Source organism: Siniperca chuatsi, linkage group LG18 (assembly GCF_020085105.1).
Source record: "Siniperca chuatsi isolate FFG_IHB_CAS linkage group LG18, ASM2008510v1, whole genome shotgun sequence".
In the NCBI taxonomy this organism is placed as follows: domain Eukaryota; kingdom Metazoa; phylum Chordata; class Actinopteri; order Centrarchiformes; family Sinipercidae; genus Siniperca; species Siniperca chuatsi.
The window spans coordinates 760443-781122 of NC_058059.1; the positions used below are offsets into that span (position 1 = coordinate 760443).

Genomic DNA, 20680 nt, shown 5'->3' on the forward strand with positions numbered 1-20680 from the left:
TAATGTACAATAAAAAAATGGAAACCATCAAATCTAGCGACACCCACTGGTTTATACCATGTGACCTCAGGGCTGGGGGTGGACGCCATGGTTCACAATATAGTAATAGCAACACGCCATGGAAATAATTCAGCATTACTGCTCGTGAAGCAGCGGCTGACTGCAGCGATGATGGTGCTACTCTTCAGTTGATTACTGCTGCTCTACATAACGAGAAGAAGCTTCATGTCACAGAATCGTTAAAGACAAGGGACTGTCCAACAGAGGCCTGCTGACCTGTAAACCATGAAAGGGTCTTTTGTGTTATTCCACGGGGGGAATGGGAGCACCGCGTCTATAGGCAGCAGGACACTGGGAACGCAGGACTTACATCTCACAGGGGCCGAGGTTACGTAGCAGCACACAGATTCGTTCGAGGAGGAAACTCCTGTAGCTCTGAATAAGGGGATCCTGGAGATCCTGGTCCCTCGTCCCAAACAGCTCAAGAGAAAATAACAAACGCTTGTTTAAATTCTTGCTATTTCTTAGAACCACCCGAGACCCTTAATGTCTGTGAGCAGTGACCCAGAGAAGCTGCTTCATGAGGGCTGGTCGCACATATCCTTAACGCACGAACTAACTCTTTAATGAGGAATGGGAGTCCGCCCGCATCAGCCACTGAGAGCTGAGAATCAGACTCTGACATTACACTATAATTAACGCAGAAATGCGGTCAGACTTGTTTCAAGATAGCGTGTCAGCTAATATCAATGCTAGGTAAACACTGATCCCTCACAGCGCAGAAGCTAGATAAACCCAAACCTGAACCAGAGAAGTTATTCAGATGTGGAGTATTCAGAAGTCCACACTTACTGGCACGGTCACTTCACGCCTCGATTACTGTAACAGCCTGCTCACTCGTCTTAATCTAAACACTCTGACAGACTGCAGACTGTACAGGACTCAGCTGCTCGGCTGTAAACCAGGTGCGACCACGTCACACCTGGTTCAGCCTCTTTACATCGGCTCCCTGTTGGTTTCAGGACTGATTTTAAGATCTTGTTGATTACTTTTAAGGCTCTTCATGGCTCCAGACTATATCTTAGACCTTGTAATCCCTTATGAACCTTCAGGTAGTCTGAGATCTTCGGGCAGGGGTCTCCTGTCTGTTCCTGAGTCCAGGATGGAAACTAAGGGGGACAGAGCTTTGGCCATCAGGGCCCCGAGGCTCTGGAACAACCTGCCCGAAGACATCAGGCTGTCTGAGTCAGAGTCTTCGTTTAAGTCTCGTCTCAAAACACATTTTTATCTGAAAGCAGATCCTGATTTTACCTGAACTGGCTGCTTATTTTATTGTTTATTTTAATGATTTTATGTGTTTTATTTCTTTATATTTCGTCATTCACTGTGGTGTTTTATTTCTCTTGTTGTGAAGCACTTTGTACTTTGTTTGGATAAGTGCTCTGTAAATAAAGTTTTATTAGTATGATATCTGTGACACACTGACAGACATCTATCTAATCTCAAAGGGCGCCTGATGACGTCACTATCACCAGGGTTATGTAGTCAAACTTTGGAAACTCCCTCCAGACACCACATGACGGAGTAGTGCTGCTCCTGACCGGTGAACTGGCCTCCATGTGTAAAACCGGCGGAGTGACCCCTTTAAAAACAGCTCCACGCGGTCCCAGATCTTTAAGATACTAAATCCCGGATCGCAGAGAAGAGTCTGGCTTTCATGACGTGATCTTCATCACCTTTATCTCACTTTAAGGTCCATTTAGCAGCTGTTCTGGAGCTTTTGATCATAGCACGTGATCTTCATCACCAGATGGAGTTGCCTAGTTGTCACGGAGTTGTAGATTTTGGGGGTTTTTTTGGGGTTTTTTTTTTCCCAGAGCACTTTCAGAGGTTGTTCATGTTGGCTTAAAAGTTTGATCTTGACCTTGGAAGCAACAGTCTCACCACAAACTATTTAGTAACTGTTCTGGAGCTTTCGATCATATCGCATGATCTTGAGCAGATGGAATTTTTTGTGGAATTTAATTTTATAAGAATTTTAGTTAAAGAATTCACGACTGAAGGAGTCCCGCAGCTCCCCGCACCCTGCAGTGCAGTGGGGAGCTGCGGGGAGCTGCGGGACGTGTGACCACCCCCCCCCGGAAACAAGCGAGAGACAGATGGACAGACTGTCAAACGGCTCGCTGGGACATAACGTTACATCAGTACATTAAAGCCTTCATTTAAGGTTATTTATTCACATACTGCCACATTTGTCCGTTTCGGGGGAAACAAGACAGAAACAGCTCGTCATTCTTCAGCCAGTAACGACGGCTAACGTTAGCTGCGTTACGTTAACATGACAGCTAGCTAATGTCGGCTGGGTTAGCAAAACAACAGCAGCAGAAAAACGTCTCTTACCGTGATTTATTAGTTTGTTTTGGCAGCTCTGTGAGGAAAGTGAGCCGTTCGGTATTCTCTCCCGCAGACGGTGGGATTATATTCCGCTGTTTACCATGAAAACCGTCCGTTTCCTGGCTCGCAGCGTCGGTCACATCCTGGTTTCAGGAGGAACTCACGGGAGGGGACGATGACGTCAGAGGAGGCACGCCGAGGCTCGGCGCGCATGCGCAGTATTGCGCGTGGTGCTAAAAGCCCCCGTGTCTTTTCCTAAACACTTTCCCTTGACCTCAGCGGGAAACGTCATGAGGTCAGGAAAGACGTGAAGAAGAATCCGTCAGGCTGCTAGGCGACGTCATAATGCGACGGCGAACGTTAACGACGTGCGTCTGCCACGGTGAAACTACAATGTTCCGAAGATGGACTACAAAAAGCGCATCTTACGGGAAAATATGAGTTGGAAATGAAAAAAGGACCAAAGGGAGCTGGAGGTCGGTCACAGCTGGGGGGGGGTATAATGACGTCATACTAAAAAACTAATATCTAATAGTTTTTAACAACAGTGTGAGAGCGTTTTACACGACAGCAGGCTGCAGCCTAAACTTGAACACCAACGTACAACTGCACAGTCAGCGACAGGAAGTGAGGCACCTGAACTGAAAGGAGATGAAGTGGGAGAGACAGCGCCCGGACGGGGCGGGAGAAGCCACCCAACAGGATCACAGGCGCACTGGACGGGGCTCATGTCCTCACCACGGCAAATGGAAACCAGCTGCGAGTGAAGTGTCCTTGAAAACACTGAGTTTAGGATGAATAAATGTTGTTAGCTGAATCTGCAGCGTCCTCTCGGCCTCTTCTCTGGACCCAGGCGGCTTCACGAGGACTGGCAGGGCTAATGATGGCGGCTACGGGAATACCAAGTACTCAAACGAAACGTTTACAAAACCTCAGTATTTTCAAGGGACACTTCAACTGGTTTCCATTTGCCGTGGTGAGCCCATGAGCCCCATCCAGTCCGCCTGTGATCCTGCTGGGAGGCGGTCTGCAGACCAGCAGCAGATAGCCGCCTGCAGGAAGCGTTTCTCTGAAGTGTGCTCTTTCATCCGCAGGAGGAGTTTCTTCATCAAACGGCGTCGATATGTTGAGTCTTCTCCCAGCAGAGCACAGCGCTGTGATGATGCAACGACCCTTCCTCCTTTTTTACTTTCCTCGCTCACTCAGGAACCTTCTTAAGCAAAACGAGTTTACGTGCTGAGGAAACTCTCCTCCTGAAGCTGAATAAACTCTTTAAACCCCCCCCATCGTCACAGAGCTGGAAACATGCTGATCTTATAGACCATGATGCATTGCTGCAGGTTAAACTGCCCAGCAGTGAACCTGAAGCTTTCAGGGAGTCTGCAGATCCTCACAGGTAAAAAAAAAAAAAGGTACATTTAAATTTGCATTTATTTGCAAAACCTTATTATCTTTTAATCATAAGATTTCAATTTTCATGTTTTTTGTGCTTATTTAAATTTTTTCCCAAATTTTAGAGACTGCTTTCCAAAGACAGTGATAGAGTTATAAAGTTCTTTTGAATATGTGATGTGAATATAGACTTTATTATTATCACAAAAATAAAGATATAGTAGTTGTGACTGTTGCAGAGTTCTCCTGTATCTCTGTACCTGCTAGCGTCTGGTCTCGTTTTTGTTACCACCACCCGTCTGCTCCATATCGGCGGTGCAGATGCTGCAGATGCTGCAGATGGTGCAGATGGTGCAGATGGTGCAGATGCTGCAGATGCTGCAGATGGTGCAGATGCTGCAGATGGTGCAGATGGTGCAGATGCTGCAGATGCTGCAGATGGTGCAGATGGTGCAGATGCTGCAGATGGTGCAGATGCTGCAGATGCTGCAGATGGTGCAGATGCTGCAGATGGTGCAGATGGTGCAGATGCTGCAGATGCTGCAGATGCTGCAGATGGTGCAGATGCTGCAGATGCTGCAGATGGTGCAGATGCTGCAGATGCTGCAGATGGTGCAGATGCTGCAGATGGTGCAGATGGTGCAGATGCTGCAGATGCTGCAGATGGTGCAGATGGTGCAGATGCTGCAGATGCTGCAGATGCTGCAGATGGTGCAGATGGTGCAGATGCTGCAGATGCTGCAGATGCTGCAGATGCTGCAGATGCTGCAGATGGGAGCTGAACATGGCGGCTGTACGCCTGCGATCGACCTGAGATTAATGTTCCACACAGAGCCGCTTGGTCTCAGTCCCCCCGCAGAGGAAAGAGCCTATTTTCAGGTCAAACACCCACATGTGGTGGTGCAGTCAGGGACAGAGTCCTTATCGGACACCATAAACCTGGTCTTTCTCCTCTTGAACTTCATCAGTAGTTCATCCCTGAACAAATATTTACAGGTTGGGTTATTTCCCAACTTCGTTCCATATTAAGGTCAGCAGAGGCCAAAATAAGCCTTTTATGCCCCGATGCACTTGCTCAACTAATGTCAGGCTACAAGCTGTCAGCGTGTGCGATATGTCCTTCTGTCCCTGTAATATAACGACAGACGGCGTCAAACCCAGTTTCCAACAGTGGTGGAAACGCATCGCAGCAGCTCTCAGGTCAGTTCACTGGCCGCTGCGTGGCTATAAATGTCTCAGTGGCTGAGGACCAAAATACACCAGGTGAACCCTGCGGGCCTCTCGGGTCGTCGGGTCGCCGGCTGCTGACTGTGAGTCCGAACTCGACACGGAGAAGCAGCGTTTAGTTAATGAGCAGCTCGGAGCTGCAACAGACCTCCAGAGGAGACTCCACCGCCTTAACGTCCAGGTTCAAAACTCACGAACCCTCGTCCTGAACCAGCGCGCCCCCCCGGCCCGTATTCATGTCTCCGTGCTTAACGTTTTCATTTCCTTTAAAAAGGTTCTTTTAATCAGCAGTTCACTGCGTTAATGCTGCGTGTCTTTCTGTCTTTATGTTTTTATTGCATTATGTAAAGCACTTTGAGTTTGTGTATGAAATGTGTCGTATATATTAACTTGCCATCTTAAGTAAAAGTACTAATACAACAATTCAAATAAATACTGGATTACAAGTAAAAGTCCTGCATTCAAAGTCCCACTGAAGCACAGAAGTACAGTGTGGATGTGCTGCAACCGTCTGGGTTCAGGTTCAGGTTCAGGTTCAGGTTCAGGTGGGCCTCAGTAACGTAACGCTGATTTAAGCAGATTATTGAAAAAGCCACCGCAGCGTGTAAATAATGATGAGCGGGTGCAACTGTCTGATCCTAGCTGCCTGGATGTGTTGGTTGGACAAAGTTCGGCCAATTTTTGCTCCTAATAACTATTATTAAATGATTAAATAACTATTTATTTCCCACATAATCTGCCGATCATTTTATTAATTCATTGATTAGTTGTTTAGTATATGTTTCCCAGACCCAAAGATGTTTAACTGATCATCATACGAGACGACCAAACGCAGCGCGGCGTCACTCTGGACAGCTTAGATTGAAAAATGACTCATTCATCAAACCGATCTTCTGTCAGTCAGTGAATCTGTTCATCCAAACTGTTGTTTGGAGCTGAACTCAGCACTGAGCGTGTGCTGGTCACAGCTGGTACTGTACACTCAGGCGCTGGACCAGATCACAGCAGCTGTTGACACGTAGTCAGCTGTTTTCATCAGGGGGGCAGTTCGGTCTGCTGGTCACTCCACCTTCAGTTGCTCCACCTTGTTGGGACACACTTATGGACTCTGCTTCATCAGCTGACTGACAGCTGCAGTTGTTGACTCATCCCGAAATCTGAGCCTGAATCTTTTGGTCAACATTTGCCGACTCCGACATACAGAAATATCAGCAGTGCTCTGAAACCACGGCCGCACTGGAGCGTTAGGATCAAGAATCTCTTAAATGTACAAAGGATCAAACCCTAATGCTTTGCAGCCAGGACTTTAAAACCCACAAACCCAGTTTGTTCACAGAAACAGATTCCTGCCTGGAAGCTGAGGCACGGTAGCAGTAGTTTGTCCTGATAACGACGCCTCTCTGATTACAGCACTCTGCCCTCTCACACACATCTGAAAATGAACTTTGAAAAGTGACCCAGCTGGATTTGAAATATTTCACCTTTAAGGCCAGTTTGTTTGTTTGTTTGTTTGAGGCGGCAGCGTTGGGGAGTCGGAGGAGATATCTCAGGCGTCCCTGGTTCAGGAAGTAAAAGCCACGTTTCCTCGTAGGCAGCGCTGGTGACGGACGTCATTGGAACAAAAACAGCTGCGTTAGAAAACATCTGGTTCTTTAATTTAAAAAAAAAAAAAAGCTACAAGAAGCCTGTGGACATAAAAACTGCAGAAGAGAAGCAAACTACAACTCCCAAGATGCAATTCACTACAAGCATCCAATCAATCAGTGAAAACTAAAGATTTCACTGTTTTACAATCTGCAGCTTAAATCCGTTCACTTTTGGATTCTGGGTCAATTTTGGATGAAATCCGTAACCACGGCAACGTGTTTTGTTCACAAATTCAACAACTGAACACTTTTAATTCCCTGCCACTGCGATCCACGCCTTTGACTGGCTTCTTCTCCATAGCAACAGCAGCTGAGGCTCATGGGTATTGTTGTATTTACCAACAAAACCTGACGGTCAGAGCCAGATTAGTCAGTAACGAAGTGTAAATCATTCAAACCGGTGTCCGAACATGAACCTGTGTGGCTGTTGCGTCACCCGGGAGAGGCTGTGCGTTCAGTAACGCTGACGCTGTTTAAACAGGCAGAATAAGGAAACACACGAGTCCAGCGGCTCCTCCGACTCCCCGAATAAAAATGTCCAAAAACCGTGTGTGAATAAGCGAATCCATTCCTCCTGTCAATGCTTTCAAACGGTCACTGCAGTCCAGCGCACAGAGGTGACGCCTGCGGTTTCAGCTTCTGACAGAATAACATGCAGTCGAGTCAGAATCCTATAAAAACTGTCACCGCAGGCCACCGGCGCCTCTCTGGTTCTTCGATTGATCCCAGTATCAGCTGAACCCGATCAGGTTCCAGGTGGCTGGAGTTCCTCACTTCACATCACACTTCCTGTGCGAGCGGTTGTAGAAGTTTGTCTGCAAACGCGTCACTCGTGGAGCGGCGACAGTTCTCTCTGTGACAGAAAAGTTTAACTACGAATAAAATGGAGGCCCATTTCCACCGGGAAAAGAAAGAAATTAGTGTAAAGTTACGCGTGATGAATAGAAAAATACTCAGCAAAATTATGAAACAGTAAATCAAACATTTGTGGAAAAAGTTTGAGAATGGAAAATTATGAGATACTAAATTAAGAGATAGTTAAACTATTAGTAAGCCAAAGTTATGAGATAGTTATTTGAAGTTTAGTGAACATTTTGACTTTGAATCCAGGGGCGTGTCCAGGGAGCGGCCTGAAATCTGATTGGCTTTACTTTGAAGTCACGTGCACATCATTTCTTTCTCACGTGCTTTTGGTATAAATAAAAACTCATGAGTCCACAGAGAGATAATGTAGCGAGGCACAAAAACTCGTCTCGCCGGCTGGCTTTCATCAAGCCAGCGAGCTCGACGCACCTGGACTCACCTGTTGTTTGTTCCTCTGAAGGTCGGCGGCGTTGTAGTCGGACAACGGCGGAAATTCGCGACGGGAAATGTACGCAACGGTCGGTTTTAACGTTTTTTGGGTTTTTTTGAGTTTTGTATTTGTTTTAAGCATTTCTGCTGTTTTTGAATACACACACACACACACACACACACACACACACACACACACACACACACACACACACACACACACACACACACACACACCTTTGTCACGTACCTCAGGTGACCTGAGCCGAGGCTCGATCCCACGGCTCCACGTCGCTGGCCGGAGTCCTTCCCCGCTGGACCGTCTTCAGTACTGATGAACGCCAACAACCGGAGAGACAAAGAAGATCAGACTGAGAGGAACCTGCAGCAGATCCACCTGGAGACAAACCTGCTTGTCTCATCATTTACAAGTAAAACCAGATCCTCCTGTCCTGTTGACCCTGGTGGTCTAGTGGTCAGGACTCCTGGTTTCCACGCAGGTGGTCTGGGTTCAAATCCAGGTCTGGGAGAAGCTGGTGTAGCTTCTCCTTTTTTCTTTTATTCCAAGTGAAGAAGAAAAGATTTGAATCCACAACTTCTCTGTTACCGAACCTGCTCCTGAACCAGCAGAGACCAGAACTTTCTGAGCTACGAAGATCAGACTGAAGGAGGAGGTTTATACCCAGGTGGTCTGGGTACACTTCCTGCTGTGGGAATCGTTTGTAGCTTTGAAGTGAATCACTACAGATGGACTTTCTGGACTTTTCAGGGTTGTGCAGGACACTGAACTGTGTTCTCTGTGGACTAGTGGTTAGTGGTCCTGGCTGTCACCTGAACCACCTGGGTTCAGTTCCCGCTGTAGGAAGAGACGGTGCTACTTCATGTTCAGAAATCCTGATTGATGTATCGTTTAAAATCACACAGGAGACGCAAAGATATTCAGCACTGCTTTCTTTTCCCACAGCTGAACCTCTGAATCTGGAAACACGTCAGCTGTAACTTTCACAAGCGTTCAATGCCACAAATTCGCAGCTGGACGAGCAGGGGCGTGTGCAGGGAGCGGTCCGAGCGGTCTGCGATTGGCTCTCTGTCCGGCCCGAGGCGGGACTTTAGATCAGATTTGAAGTTTTGCACAGTTTTGTGAAAACATAATATTTTGCCCACAGTCTTTTTTTATTCTTGGTGCTTTCCACTCTGACTGTATTTTTGTCCGCAGACCCTTCTTCATGTTACATGTGCACGGTGTTGTGCTGTGATTGGTCGGCCTAGTTATCCTTTACCTTAAACTTTTCAACAGGAATGGAAGAAACTAAGACACCTGATGTGAGAGATTAAAGTAGATATGAGAAGTGGAGACAGTGTGTGTGAAAACTCACCACATCTGTCATATTAAATTATCACATAAAGTCAAAATTACGAAATACTAAACCAAATAAATGAACGATGGATGTAATTAATACATTTTCTGTCTCAGAGTTCTGGGTTAATCAGGCTTTGCCGTTATCAGGTGTTGTTGTGGCAGAAACCAGCTTCCACAAACCTCAGATGCAACATGGCTCCTGCAGCAGAGGGTCCAGCCCTCCGGGGGCCCTCGGGCCAATGCTGTGGGTCCACCCCGGACCCCACGTCGAGCACTCCGTCACAGCTGTCTCTGATTGGCTGCGTACAGGTGTTCACGTGAACTCTGTGTGGGCCTTGAAGCCGCGAGAGAAATGTGCTGAACAAGTTAGGCAGAACAAAGCCAGGACGCGTCATGAGTCCGCCGCCAGGGTCGCAGGCTGCGTCACGTTAGAGGAGAAGCCGTCCTCGCGAGCTGCTCCAGGTGATCCGCTCCAGGTAACTCGTGCACGGCACAACACTCCGGCGCGGGGGCCTCCGGGCCGCTGCAGGCCCCCGAGCCCTTTTCACTGAGAGCTAGTTTGATTTCTGCGTTTCATGTCTGAGCGGCCAATCAAAACCCGACGTTAGTGTCCGTAGCGGTGTGCGGGAGCGCTGCGGGAGCAGGGCTGCTCCCGGACTGCGGAGCAGGACTGCGGGGCAGGCAGGAGAGGAGGCAGCGTGCAGAGGGGGGTGTGTTCCGCGTCTGCGGACACACCGACACGTTTCACAGTGGACGAGGCTGCGTTGTGAGAAACTGTCGTCGGATCCTAAAAACACATGGCAGGTCAGGTAGTTTGGCTTTGTTTGTTCTGCTGGGACTTTAAACCGGAAAGAAACCGGGACCGGAGCTTCCTGCAGCCTGTTCCTGCGTGTTCGCTCTAAATGTGCGGCGTGTTCTGGTTTACGTGAAGCCACCTGAACGCAGCTGTGGGAGACTCGCACCTGAAAGTCCAGACTCGGCTGGTTTTAATGTTCTGGAGTCTGCCGCAGCTAAAACTGTCCGTGCCTCAGAGTCCTGCAGGGATCCGGGCTGAGAGACGGGGTGGGGGGACCTGTGGTTGGTGGCCTCCAGTCTCACCGTGAGACACTCGTTCTGCCAGATGTTCAGTATCAGAAGTGCAGGACCGACTACAGGCTGCTGCATGCTGTGTGACTACAGACCGACTACAGACCGCTGCATGCTGTGTGACTACAGACTGACTACAGACCGCTGCGTGATTACAGACCGACTACAGACCGCTGTTTGACTACAGGCTGCTGTGTGACTACAGACCGCTGCGTGACTACAGACCGACTACAGACCGCTGCATGCTGTGTGACTACAGACCGCTGCGTGACTATAGACCGCTGCGTGACTACAGACCGACTACAGACCGCTGTTTGACTACAGACCGCTGCGTGACTACAGACTGACTACAGACCGACTACAGACCGCTGTGTGACTACAGGCTGCTGTGTGACTACAGACCGCTGCGTGACTACAGACCGCTGCGTGACTACAGACCGACTACAGACCGCTGTTTGACTACAGACCGCTGCGTGACTACAGACCGCTGCGTGACTACAAACCGCTGTGTGACTACAGACCGCTGCGTGACTACAGACCAAATACAGACCGCTGCATGCTGTGTGACTACAGACCGCTGCATGCTGTGTGACTACAGACCACTGTGTGACTACAGACCGCTGCGTGACTACAGACTGACTACAGACCGACTACAGACCGCTGCATGCTGTGTGACTACAGACCGACTACAGACCGCTGTGTGACTACAGACCGCTGCGTGACTACAGACTGACTACAGACCGCTGCGTGACTACAGACCGACTACAGACCGCTGCATGCTGTGTGACTACAGACCGACTACAGACCGCTGTGTGACTACAGACCGCTGCATGACTACAGACTGACTACAGACCGCTGCGTGATTACAGACCGACTACAGACCGCTGTTTGACTACAGGCTGCTGTGTGACTACAGACCGCTGCATGCTATGTGACTACAGACCGACTACAGACCGCTGTGTGACTACAGACCGCTGCATGACTACAGACTGACTACAGACCGCTGCGTGATTACAGACCGACTACAGACCGCTGTTTGACTACAGGCTGCTGTGTGACTACAGACCGCTGCGTGACTACAGACTGACTACAGACCGACTACAGACCGCTGCGTGACTACAGACCGCTGTGTGACTACAGACCGCTGCGTGACTACAGACTGACTACAGACCGCTGCGTGACTACAGACCGACTACAGACCGCTGTTTGACTACAGGCTGCTGTGTGACTACAGACCGCTGCGTGACTACAGACTACAGACCGACTACAGACCGCTGTGTGACTACAGACCGCTGTGTGACTACAGACCGCTGCGTGACTACAGACCGACTACAGACCGCTGCATGCTGTGTGACTACAGACCGCTGCATTACTACAACCGCTGCATTACTACAGACCGACTACAGGCTGCTGCGTGACTACAGGCTGCTGCGTGACTACAGGCTGCTGCGTGACTACAGACCGCTGCGTGACTACAGACTGCTGTGTGACTACAGACCGCTGCGTGATTACAGACCGACTACAGACCGCTGCATGCTTACAGACTACGCTGCATGCTGTGTGACTACAGACCGCTGTGTGACTACAGACTGACTACAGACCGCTGCATGCGTGACTACAGACTGTGTGACTACAGACCGCTGCGTGACTACAGACTGACTACAGACTATGGCGTGACTACAGACTAGACGTGACTACAGACTATGGCGTGACTACAGACCGCTGCGTGACTACAGACCGCTGCGTGACTACAGACTGACTACAGACCGCTGCGTGACTACAGACCGACTACAGACCGCTGTTTGACTACAGGCTGCTGTGTGACTACAGACCACTGCGTGACTACAGACTGACTACAGACTGACTACAGACCGACTACAGACCGCTGTGTGACTACAGACCGCTGCGTGACTACAGACCGACTACAGACCGCTGCATGCTGTGTGACTACAGACCGCTGCATTACTACAACCGCTGCATTACTACAGACCGACTACAGACCGCTGTTTGACTACAGGCTGCTGTGTGACTACAGACCGCTGCGTGACTACAAACCGACTGACTACAGACCGCTGCGTGATTACAGACCGACTACAGACCGCTGCATGCTGTGTGACTACAGACCGCTGCATGCTGTGTGACTACAGACCACTGTGTGACTACAGACCGCTGTGTGACTACAGACTGCCGCATGACTACAGACTGACTACAGACCGCTGCATGCTGTGTGACTACAGACCGACTACAGACCGCTGACTACAGACCGCTGCGTGACTACAGACTGACTACAGACCGCTGACTGACTACAGACCGACTACAGACCACTGCATGCTGTGTGACTACAGACCGCTACAGACCGCTGACTACAACCGCTGCATGACTACAGACTGACTACAGACCGCTGCGTGACTACAGACCGCTACAGACCGCTGCATGACTACAGACCGACTACAGACCGCTGCACAGACCGCTGCATGACTACAGACCGACTACAGACCGCTGTTTGATTACAGACCGACTACACAGCCGCTGTTTGACTACAGGCTGCTGTGTGACTACAGACCGCTGCGTGACTACAGACTGACTACAGACCGACTACAGACCGCTGCGTGACTACAGACCGCTGCGTGACTACAGACCGCTGCGTGACTACAGACTGACTACAGACCGCTGCGCGACTACAGACCGACTACAGACCGACTACAGACCGCTGTGTGACTACAGACCGCTGTGTGACTACAGACCGCTGCGTGACTACAGACCGACTACAGACCGCTGCATGCTGTGTGACTACAGACCGCTGCATTACTACAACCGCTGCATTACTACAGACCGACTACAGACCGCTGTTTGACTACAGGCTGCTGCGTGACTACAGGCTGCTGCGTGACTACAGGCTGCTGCGTGACTACAGACCGCTGCGTGACTACAGACTGACTACAGACCGCTGTGTGACTACAGACCGCTGCATGCTGTGTGACTACAGACCGCTGCATGCTGTGTGACTACAGACCGCTGTGTGACTACAGACCGCTGCATGACTACAGACTGACTACAGACCGCTGCGTGACTACAGACTGTCTACAGACCGCTGCGTGACTACAGACTGACTACAGACTATGGCGTGACTACAGACCGCTGCGTGACTACAGACCGCTGCGTGACTACAGACCGACTACAGACCGCTGTTTGACTACAGGCTGCTGTGTGACTACAGACCGCTGCGTGACTACAGACTGACTACAGACTGACTACAGACCGCTGTGTGACTACAGACCGCTGCGTGACTACAGACCGACTACAGACCGCTGCATGCTGTGTGACTACAGACCGCTGCATTACTACAACCGCTGCATTACTACAGACCGACTACAGACCGCTGTTTGACTACAGGCTGCTGTTTGACTACAGGCTGCTGTGTGACTACAGACCGCTGCGTGACTACAGACTGACTACAGACCGCTGCGTGATTACAGACCGACTACAGACCGCTGCATGCTGTGTGACTACAGACCGCTGCATGCTGTGTGACTACAGACCGCTGTGTGACTACAGACCGCTGCGTGACTACAGACCGACTATAGACCGCTGCATGCTGTGTGACTACAGACCGCTGCATGCTGTGTGACTACAGACCGCTGCGTGACTACAGGCTGCTGCGTGACTACAGGCTGCTGCGTGACTACAGGCTGCTGCGTGACTACAGGCTGCTGCGTGACTACAGGCTGCTGTGTGACTACAGGCTGCTGCGTGACTACAGGCTGCTGCGTGACTACAGGCTGCTGCGTGACTACAGGCTGCTGCATGACCACAGACTGACTACAGACCGCTGTGTGACTACAAACCGCTGTGTGACTACAGACCGCTGTGTGACTACAAACCGCTGTGTGACTACAGACCACTGTGTGACTACAGACCGACTACAGACCGCTGCATGCTGTGTGACTACAGACCGCTGCATTACTACAAGCGCTGCATTACTACAGACCGACTACAGACCGCTGTTTGACTACAGGCTGCTGTGTGACTACAGACCGCTGCGTGACTACAGGCTGCTGTGTGACTACAGACCGCTGCGTGACTACAGACCGACTACAAACCGCTGTGTGACTACAGACCGCTGCGTGACTACAGACCGTCTACAGACCGCTGCATTACTACAACCGCTGCGTGACTACAGGCTGCTGTGTGACTACAGACCGCTGCGTGACTACAGACCGCTGCGTGACTACAGACCGACTACAGACCCCTGTGTGACTACAGACCGCTGTGTGACTACAGACCGCTGCATGACTACAGACCGCTGCATTACTACAGACCGCTGCGGCTCGGTTCATTTGGTCCCGTCAGAGTGAATAAATGATCCTCTGTTGTCTTTTCGTCCTCAAACCAAGAGGAGGAAACACGAGGTCACACGCTGACGCGCTGATTGGCCGGTTTTGGGGCTTGTCGTCCTGCATCGCCAGGACCCACGCGGGGAAATGACTGTGACGGACTTAACGAAGAGCCAAACGATCAGCGTTACCTGCCGCGTGGTTACGGAACGATTCCCAGAGATTTAAACATTGCTTATTAGAAGATCTCTTCCTGAACAGGAACTTTTTAGAAAAGTTTAGATGTTGAACGTAATTTAAAAGTCAGAATCTCGTAATTACGATGACTCCATGAAAGACCCAAACTGCACTGGTGAGTTAGCGTAGTGCTACTGCTAAAAACGTATTTACCTTTGCACAGTCTGCACCACGGTGCCCTCCTCCACCTCCTCCACCGCAGGAGGTGGAGGTGGTGCTTTGTCAGACCCATGTTGCTGCGACAGGGCAGAAACACTCCTGTTGTCATACGGTCTGCAGGAGCCTGAAACTCCCTAACAATCATGTGTCCGCTCTCTCTTCTAGTGTCCTGTGCGTGATCCCTCCCGAGCTCACCATGCCGATTGACATGGCTTTGCCCCTGTACCTGTCCAAAGAGGAGTTTGTCTACAGGACGTCTCCCACAACGTGCAAACCTGCCCTGAACTCCTGCCTGAGGTTTCAACACTCGCACCGCGTCGATCAGACGGAGCCGGAGGACGGACGAGCCTCCAGGAGAGACTCGAGAAGAGCCAAGAAGCAGGTGACGTTTGCTGATCACAGAGGCCTGTCTCTAACCAGAGTGAAGACCTTCTCTCAGTTCAACGATCCCATCGATATTCCTCTGAACATCCAGCAGATGCTCAGCTCTGCTCTCTGTCTCACCGCTGAGGAGGACAGACTGGTGCTGGACTTCGCTCAGCCCTCCTCGGACTACCTGCGCTTCCGTCAGAGCCTGGAGAGGAACTGCGTCTGCCTGGAGCACTGCGTGCTGAAAGAGAAGGCGTTAGCGGGAACCGTTAAAGTCAAAAACGTGTCCTTCGAGAAGTCTGTGAAGCTGCGCGTGACCTTCGACACCTGGAAGAGCCACACAGACGCGGACTGCGTGTACGTGAAGGACACGTATCCCAGCTCGTACAGCGACACCTTCTCCTTCGACGTGTCTCTGCCGGATGAGCTGAGGCCTCACGAGCGCGTCGAGTTCGCCGTCTGTTACGAGGTGGGGGGGCGCGAGTACTGGGACAGCAACCAGGGGGACAACTACAGGATCGTCTGGTCCTCCATGAAGAGGAGCCGTCAGGACGCCTGCGGCCGCCACACAGACTCCTTTCGCTCTGGGATTTATTTCGACCGGTACAGCAGCCCCACCTGCTCACACTCGTTCTTCCCTGATTGGCCGAGTTACGCGGGGTACGAGAACAGCGGCCCGTACTACTGAACGCGTTGTTTTAACGAGAGGACAGCCTTCGTTGGTGAAGCCTGTCACGCTGTTCTGCTGCACAGCACGCACACCTGCACACACTTTGCCGTTCTGAATGCACAATATGGCACCTGCATGAATCACGGAGATCTGGCTGTGTTTTTACCTGGGTTACCTCTACATGTCAGCGTCTCCCTCCGCTGCTTGAGAAACCACTAAAACCACTAATCGATGATCAAAATAGTTGAAACCAGTACTTTTCTGCGGCTGGACTAACGGACGAACGGTTCGAGCTCCGCTCCTCGCCGGACGCCGCTCAGCCTGAAGCGGCGGTTTAATGTTTGACAGGAGCTGTTGCTTCAGACGGTTTCTCAACACGTGGCACCTCAGGTTTATCTGGTTTCTGTTTCACAAAAAGGCAAAACTCCACATCAGCGTTTCCACACGTAGTTTCAACAAATGAGTTTTAAATTTTGTATCTTTTCGGGTCATTTTGGAATAAAATGTGTAATTCATGTTGCTTTATTGTTATTTTTAAAGAAGTGAACTAGTTTTAACTCATTTTTACCACCGTGGGAAGCCTTCGTCCGAGCGACCTGACGCGTCCGGACCCGAGAGAGACGGCGTCTGTTCAGAACAGTCTGGTTGTCTGTCTTGGTGTCTGCACGCGCTCAGTGGCGAGTCCTCGGCTCTCAGGGATGGCGTGTTGTGGAATATCAGTGTTGAAAAGTAATTTATGGAATGCTGCTCAATAAAGTCATACATTTTAAGTTCTTGTTATTAAATGTTTAATTGTGATGTGAAAGCATACAATCTGCTGTCTCTCAAACATAAAAATGGACAATAAATGAAATATTTTAATAATTCTAGCTTGAGTTTTGTTTATTTGCAGGTTCAAATCAAACAAAAGACTCACAAAAAGGGCTTATCGATGACCTCTAAGTGATTTAAAACAAACTCACATTATATTAATAAATACATATGCTGTGATGTTAAAGCTAGAGCCAGCTGTTGATGAAGATGAAGATGACCACGGGTTCACGTGAAGGTCGGTCCTCAGCAACTTATAAATGATAAATCAATCCTAATATCTAAGTTCTTATGAAATCCAACTCATCATATTTTGAATCAAAGGAACATTTCAGCTCGTTTATTTCAGGAACTTCTGGTATGAATGATGCAGGTTTCTGGAGGGAGAAACTGACGAGCTCGAAAAACTCGACGCTATTAACAATCGGACATTTTCAGCTAGATGCGTGGTGCAATGCATCTGATAAACGCAAGTTTATGTGTAGTTGTAATGTCTTTCAGCTCAGTTTAACAACATCCCCGGTTTGAGTTTGAGTCTTCTGGTTTGTCTTGATGCCAGGGACTGCTGCAGACCGGACTCCTGGTTTAATGAGGCTGAGCTCTGCTTCCTGCTGCTTCACACGACCTGACCGTCAAACTCAGTCCGGCTTTTCCAAATCACTCCGTTCCTCCAGCCTGAGGCTTTAGAAGAGGGGACTTCAGTCACACCTCGTTCTCCTGCTGCTGGTCCAGGACTCTGCTGCGGGTCCCGGACTCTGCTGCTGGTCCAGGACTCTGCTGCGAGACTTTTAACAAAATCTAAACATTGATTCGTATTCCAGTTTTAGTTTCCTGTCACTGTTAGAACTGATTTAAAAACTTTACTGTTGACACGAGGCATCACATGATCAGTAATCTCTAAAGGGTTCAGATTAGGTCTTTGACCTCTGACCTCTGATGGGCCTCAGGTCGGCTCAGGGAGTACAGGAGGGGTTTACGATGTCATCTCTCCAGTCTGGCCTCCACTACAGTCAGCACGCTGTTAATTATTGGCTTAAAGCTCCTGACTGATTTAGTTTCAGATCTTTTTCTTGTTAACTTGTTAAATGTGCAACTTTGAAAAAAAAACATTGTTGGGTGTCGTTGATTATCAGAATCTGTGAGTGTGGATTCATCAGATTGGATTGACAGGGACCAAACTGCTGTCTTCACTGTGACTCTAATACTGCTCCGTCCTGATTGGTGCACAGTAGCGTGTGAATCCCGCCCACTTCAGATCAGCGAGAAGAGCTCAGAGGAAACAAAAAGTATAGAAATCTCTCATGTGAAATAAAAATAACAAAGCTGCTCAAACGTTGGATGGACTTTTGGCTGCAAAGCAAAAAGCAGCTGTATTTTGGGAATCATTGTTTTGTTTCATATTCTGTTTATTCTCTCTAAACGTGAATCAGTTCTCCTGCCGTGTTTTTAGACGATAAGCGTCCTCTGTCTCTGCTCATAGGAGCCTGAGGATGTGGGACGAGGTCACGCTAACGTGGATCTGCTGTGTTTGTGTTTGTTCTGAAGGTAAAACAGGTTCACTGATGTAACAAGACTGAACTGCCAACAGGAACTTCTTTACACTCAGACAGAAGGGCTTCAATGCTGGAAAACAACAAGACAATTAAAGCGACTGTCTGATTTAAAAAAAAGTCAAATAAAATGAGAAAACACAGCCCTCTTTGGTTCAGGTACATCAGGTACTGGAGCTGATGACTTTAAAAAAGATTATGAAATCCTGATCCTGGGACCTGGAGAAAAAACCTGATCAGCACAAGACGATCTCTGTCCATACAGTCGTTCACAGAAGTGGGAGAAGTATTCAGATCCTTTACTTAGAGGTCCAGTGTGGAGGATTTAACAATCCATCCGAACACCGCTCGCCTCGCCCTCCCCTTCCAGGCGTGCAGGAGGAACGACGGTGGCCGAGAAAAACGCGACAGGCCCTGCCCAGAGCCGGTGCCTGGTTTGTCCCTTCTGGGCTCCTGTAGAAACATGGTGATTACACACAAATGAAAACACACTTACTAATATTATATTCCATTTCTGCCGACAGCTGCTCCGAAATGTTCCACGCTGGAGCTTTAAGGAAAAGTAACGACACCACAGTGAAAAAAGTCCTGCATTCAAAATGCTACTTGAGTAAAAGTAGTACTAGCTAACTGTACTCAAAGTATGAAAAGTAAAAGTACTCACTGTGCAGCATGGCTCCTTTCTGAGTGTGAAGTTATGGAGCCTTCAAAAGACTTGTATTTTATTTCATGCCCAGGATAATCATTTGTACACGTGTTATTAATGTGTGGAACAAGATCAGAAATCATTTTTCAGGACTTCAGGACAGTTTACAACTTTATTATTCTTATTAGTAAACGATGACCTCAAATAAATCCCAGCAGAGCTCCTGCCCGATCGGTCCAATCAGCAACAAACCTGAAAACACCTGTGAGGGTCTGTGAGGCCTTCAATCCGTAACAAGGCTTCATATTTAATAAGTTGATCATGTTTTAGATGTAAAATCAAAGGAACTGTAGCTGTTAAATGAATGTAGTGAAGTAAAGAAATAGAATATTTCCCTGTGAGATGTAGCGCAGTAGAAGTACTTAAATACTTAAGTAAAGTACAAGTACCTCAACATTGTACTTAAGTACAGTACTTGAGTAAATGTACTTAGTTACAGTGAATTAATAATGTGTGAAGCAAGTATTTCTAAATGTAACATGTGAAACAGCATTTCAGCTGATATTTGCCATTAATATATATACATATATATGTATACATATATACTGTATGTATATATGTATACATATATACTGTATGTATATATGTGTATATGGTGCAACACATCCTCTCTTCTGTCAGCAGCCCTTCGTCTTCTGATATTCACTCTGCTGAACCTGAAACTGTGCACCTGTGGGGGCAAAGTGTTTGAAATGTGACACCTGAGGAGTTTCACCTGTAAACTAACTTCATGTGATAAGTTGTCAGTTCCTGCACCAGGTTACGTATGAAACACTTGTGTTTGAACACATCTGACATAAATACAAATCGTTAGAGAATCAGTGTGATCCATAAACCTGACGCACGCACACACACATTTCCTGTTGTGATTCTTCACACAGCGTTTGGACAGAAATCATTTTCATGTGTGGAAGCACAGACCTGATCCATATCTTCTGCCTCCTCCGGTCACTGTAACATTTCTCTGTGTCACAGTGTCTGTCTGCTGGATCTGAAGGCAGCCTTTGAGCACAGACTGTCTGGCTGTCCAGACTGGGACATAAAAATCAAACTGACTTTGACTCGTCCATCATGTGCACATCATGTCCTATAGATGGAGACAGAGTCCAAGTCCTCTGTGACCAGCCTGCAGAATAGCAGCAGAATGAGCTTTATGTGCACTAACAGTCACTTAAGATTCACTATTTTCCTACTTTACCGTGTTAATAATGTCGTGATGACATTTTCATTTATTTTATATATAAATACATTTATTTATATTCAGCCTCAGTGTGATGCATATACTTCATATTCTAGCCCGCCTGGGTTTCTTTTAAAACCATAAATTAATTTTTTTAAATTTACTCCTGGATTTCTTTGGTGATTTGAAGCTATTTTAACCAAGTGACGACAATCACTTTCCCTCCTCCTCCTCCTCCTGCTCTCCCTCCTGCTGGGTGGAGAGCAG

General features: G+C 48.6%; 3 protein-coding genes and 1 long non-coding RNA gene across 10 annotated transcripts in view; 2 read left to right on the forward strand and 2 right to left on the reverse strand.

Annotated features, from left to right (window-relative positions):
* lmbrd2b (LMBR1 domain containing 2b) overlaps positions 1-8329 on the reverse strand; it is a 24222-nt gene extending 15893 nt beyond the window's left edge. Inside the window, exon 1 of one of the 3 annotated variants that reach the window (XM_044173559.1) lies at positions 8203-8329. The gene's annotated coding sequence lies outside the window, so the exon portion shown is untranslated. Of the gene's footprint in view, positions 1-2400; positions 2578-8202 lie in introns of those variants that run through there. The other 2 variants (XM_044173557.1, XM_044173560.1) reach the window with 2 other exon arrangements.
* On the forward strand, positions 3503-17036 carry ppp1r3b (protein phosphatase 1, regulatory subunit 3B). 4 transcript variants are annotated; one of them, XM_044173564.1, is made up of 2 exons: positions 3503-3790; positions 15294-17036. In XM_044173564.1, the coding sequence occupies exon 2, from the start codon at positions 15325-15327 to the stop codon at positions 16183-16185; it is 861 nt and encodes a 286-aa protein (XP_044029499.1). In that variant the 5' UTR covers positions 3503-3790; positions 15294-15324; the 3' UTR covers positions 16186-17036. The 4 variants fall into 4 exon arrangements, with proteins under 4 accessions (XP_044029499.1, XP_044029497.1, XP_044029500.1 ...); XM_044173562.1 differs by lacking the exon at positions 3503-3790 and adding an exon at positions 9452-9788; XM_044173565.1 differs by lacking the exon at positions 3503-3790 and adding an exon at positions 9877-10121.
* LOC122865307 lies at positions 11135-14316 on the reverse strand. 2 transcript variants are annotated; one of them, XR_006375451.1, is made up of 4 exons: positions 14301-14316; positions 12089-12456; positions 12022-12053; positions 11135-11496 (listed from the first exon to the last, which is right to left on the reverse strand). It is a non-coding gene; the product is annotated as an uncharacterized LOC122865307 (long non-coding RNA). The 2 variants fall into 2 exon arrangements; XR_006375450.1 differs by having other exon boundaries at positions 12022-12456.
* On the forward strand, positions 11491-14753 carry LOC122865305. The gene is made up of 3 exons (XM_044173561.1): positions 11491-11762; positions 12273-12415; positions 14051-14753. Exons 1-3 carry the CDS (start codon positions 11742-11744, stop codon positions 14751-14753), a joined length of 867 nt encoding a protein of 288 aa, XP_044029496.1. The 5' UTR covers positions 11491-11741.
* Positions 17037-20680: the final 3644 nt, after the last annotated feature.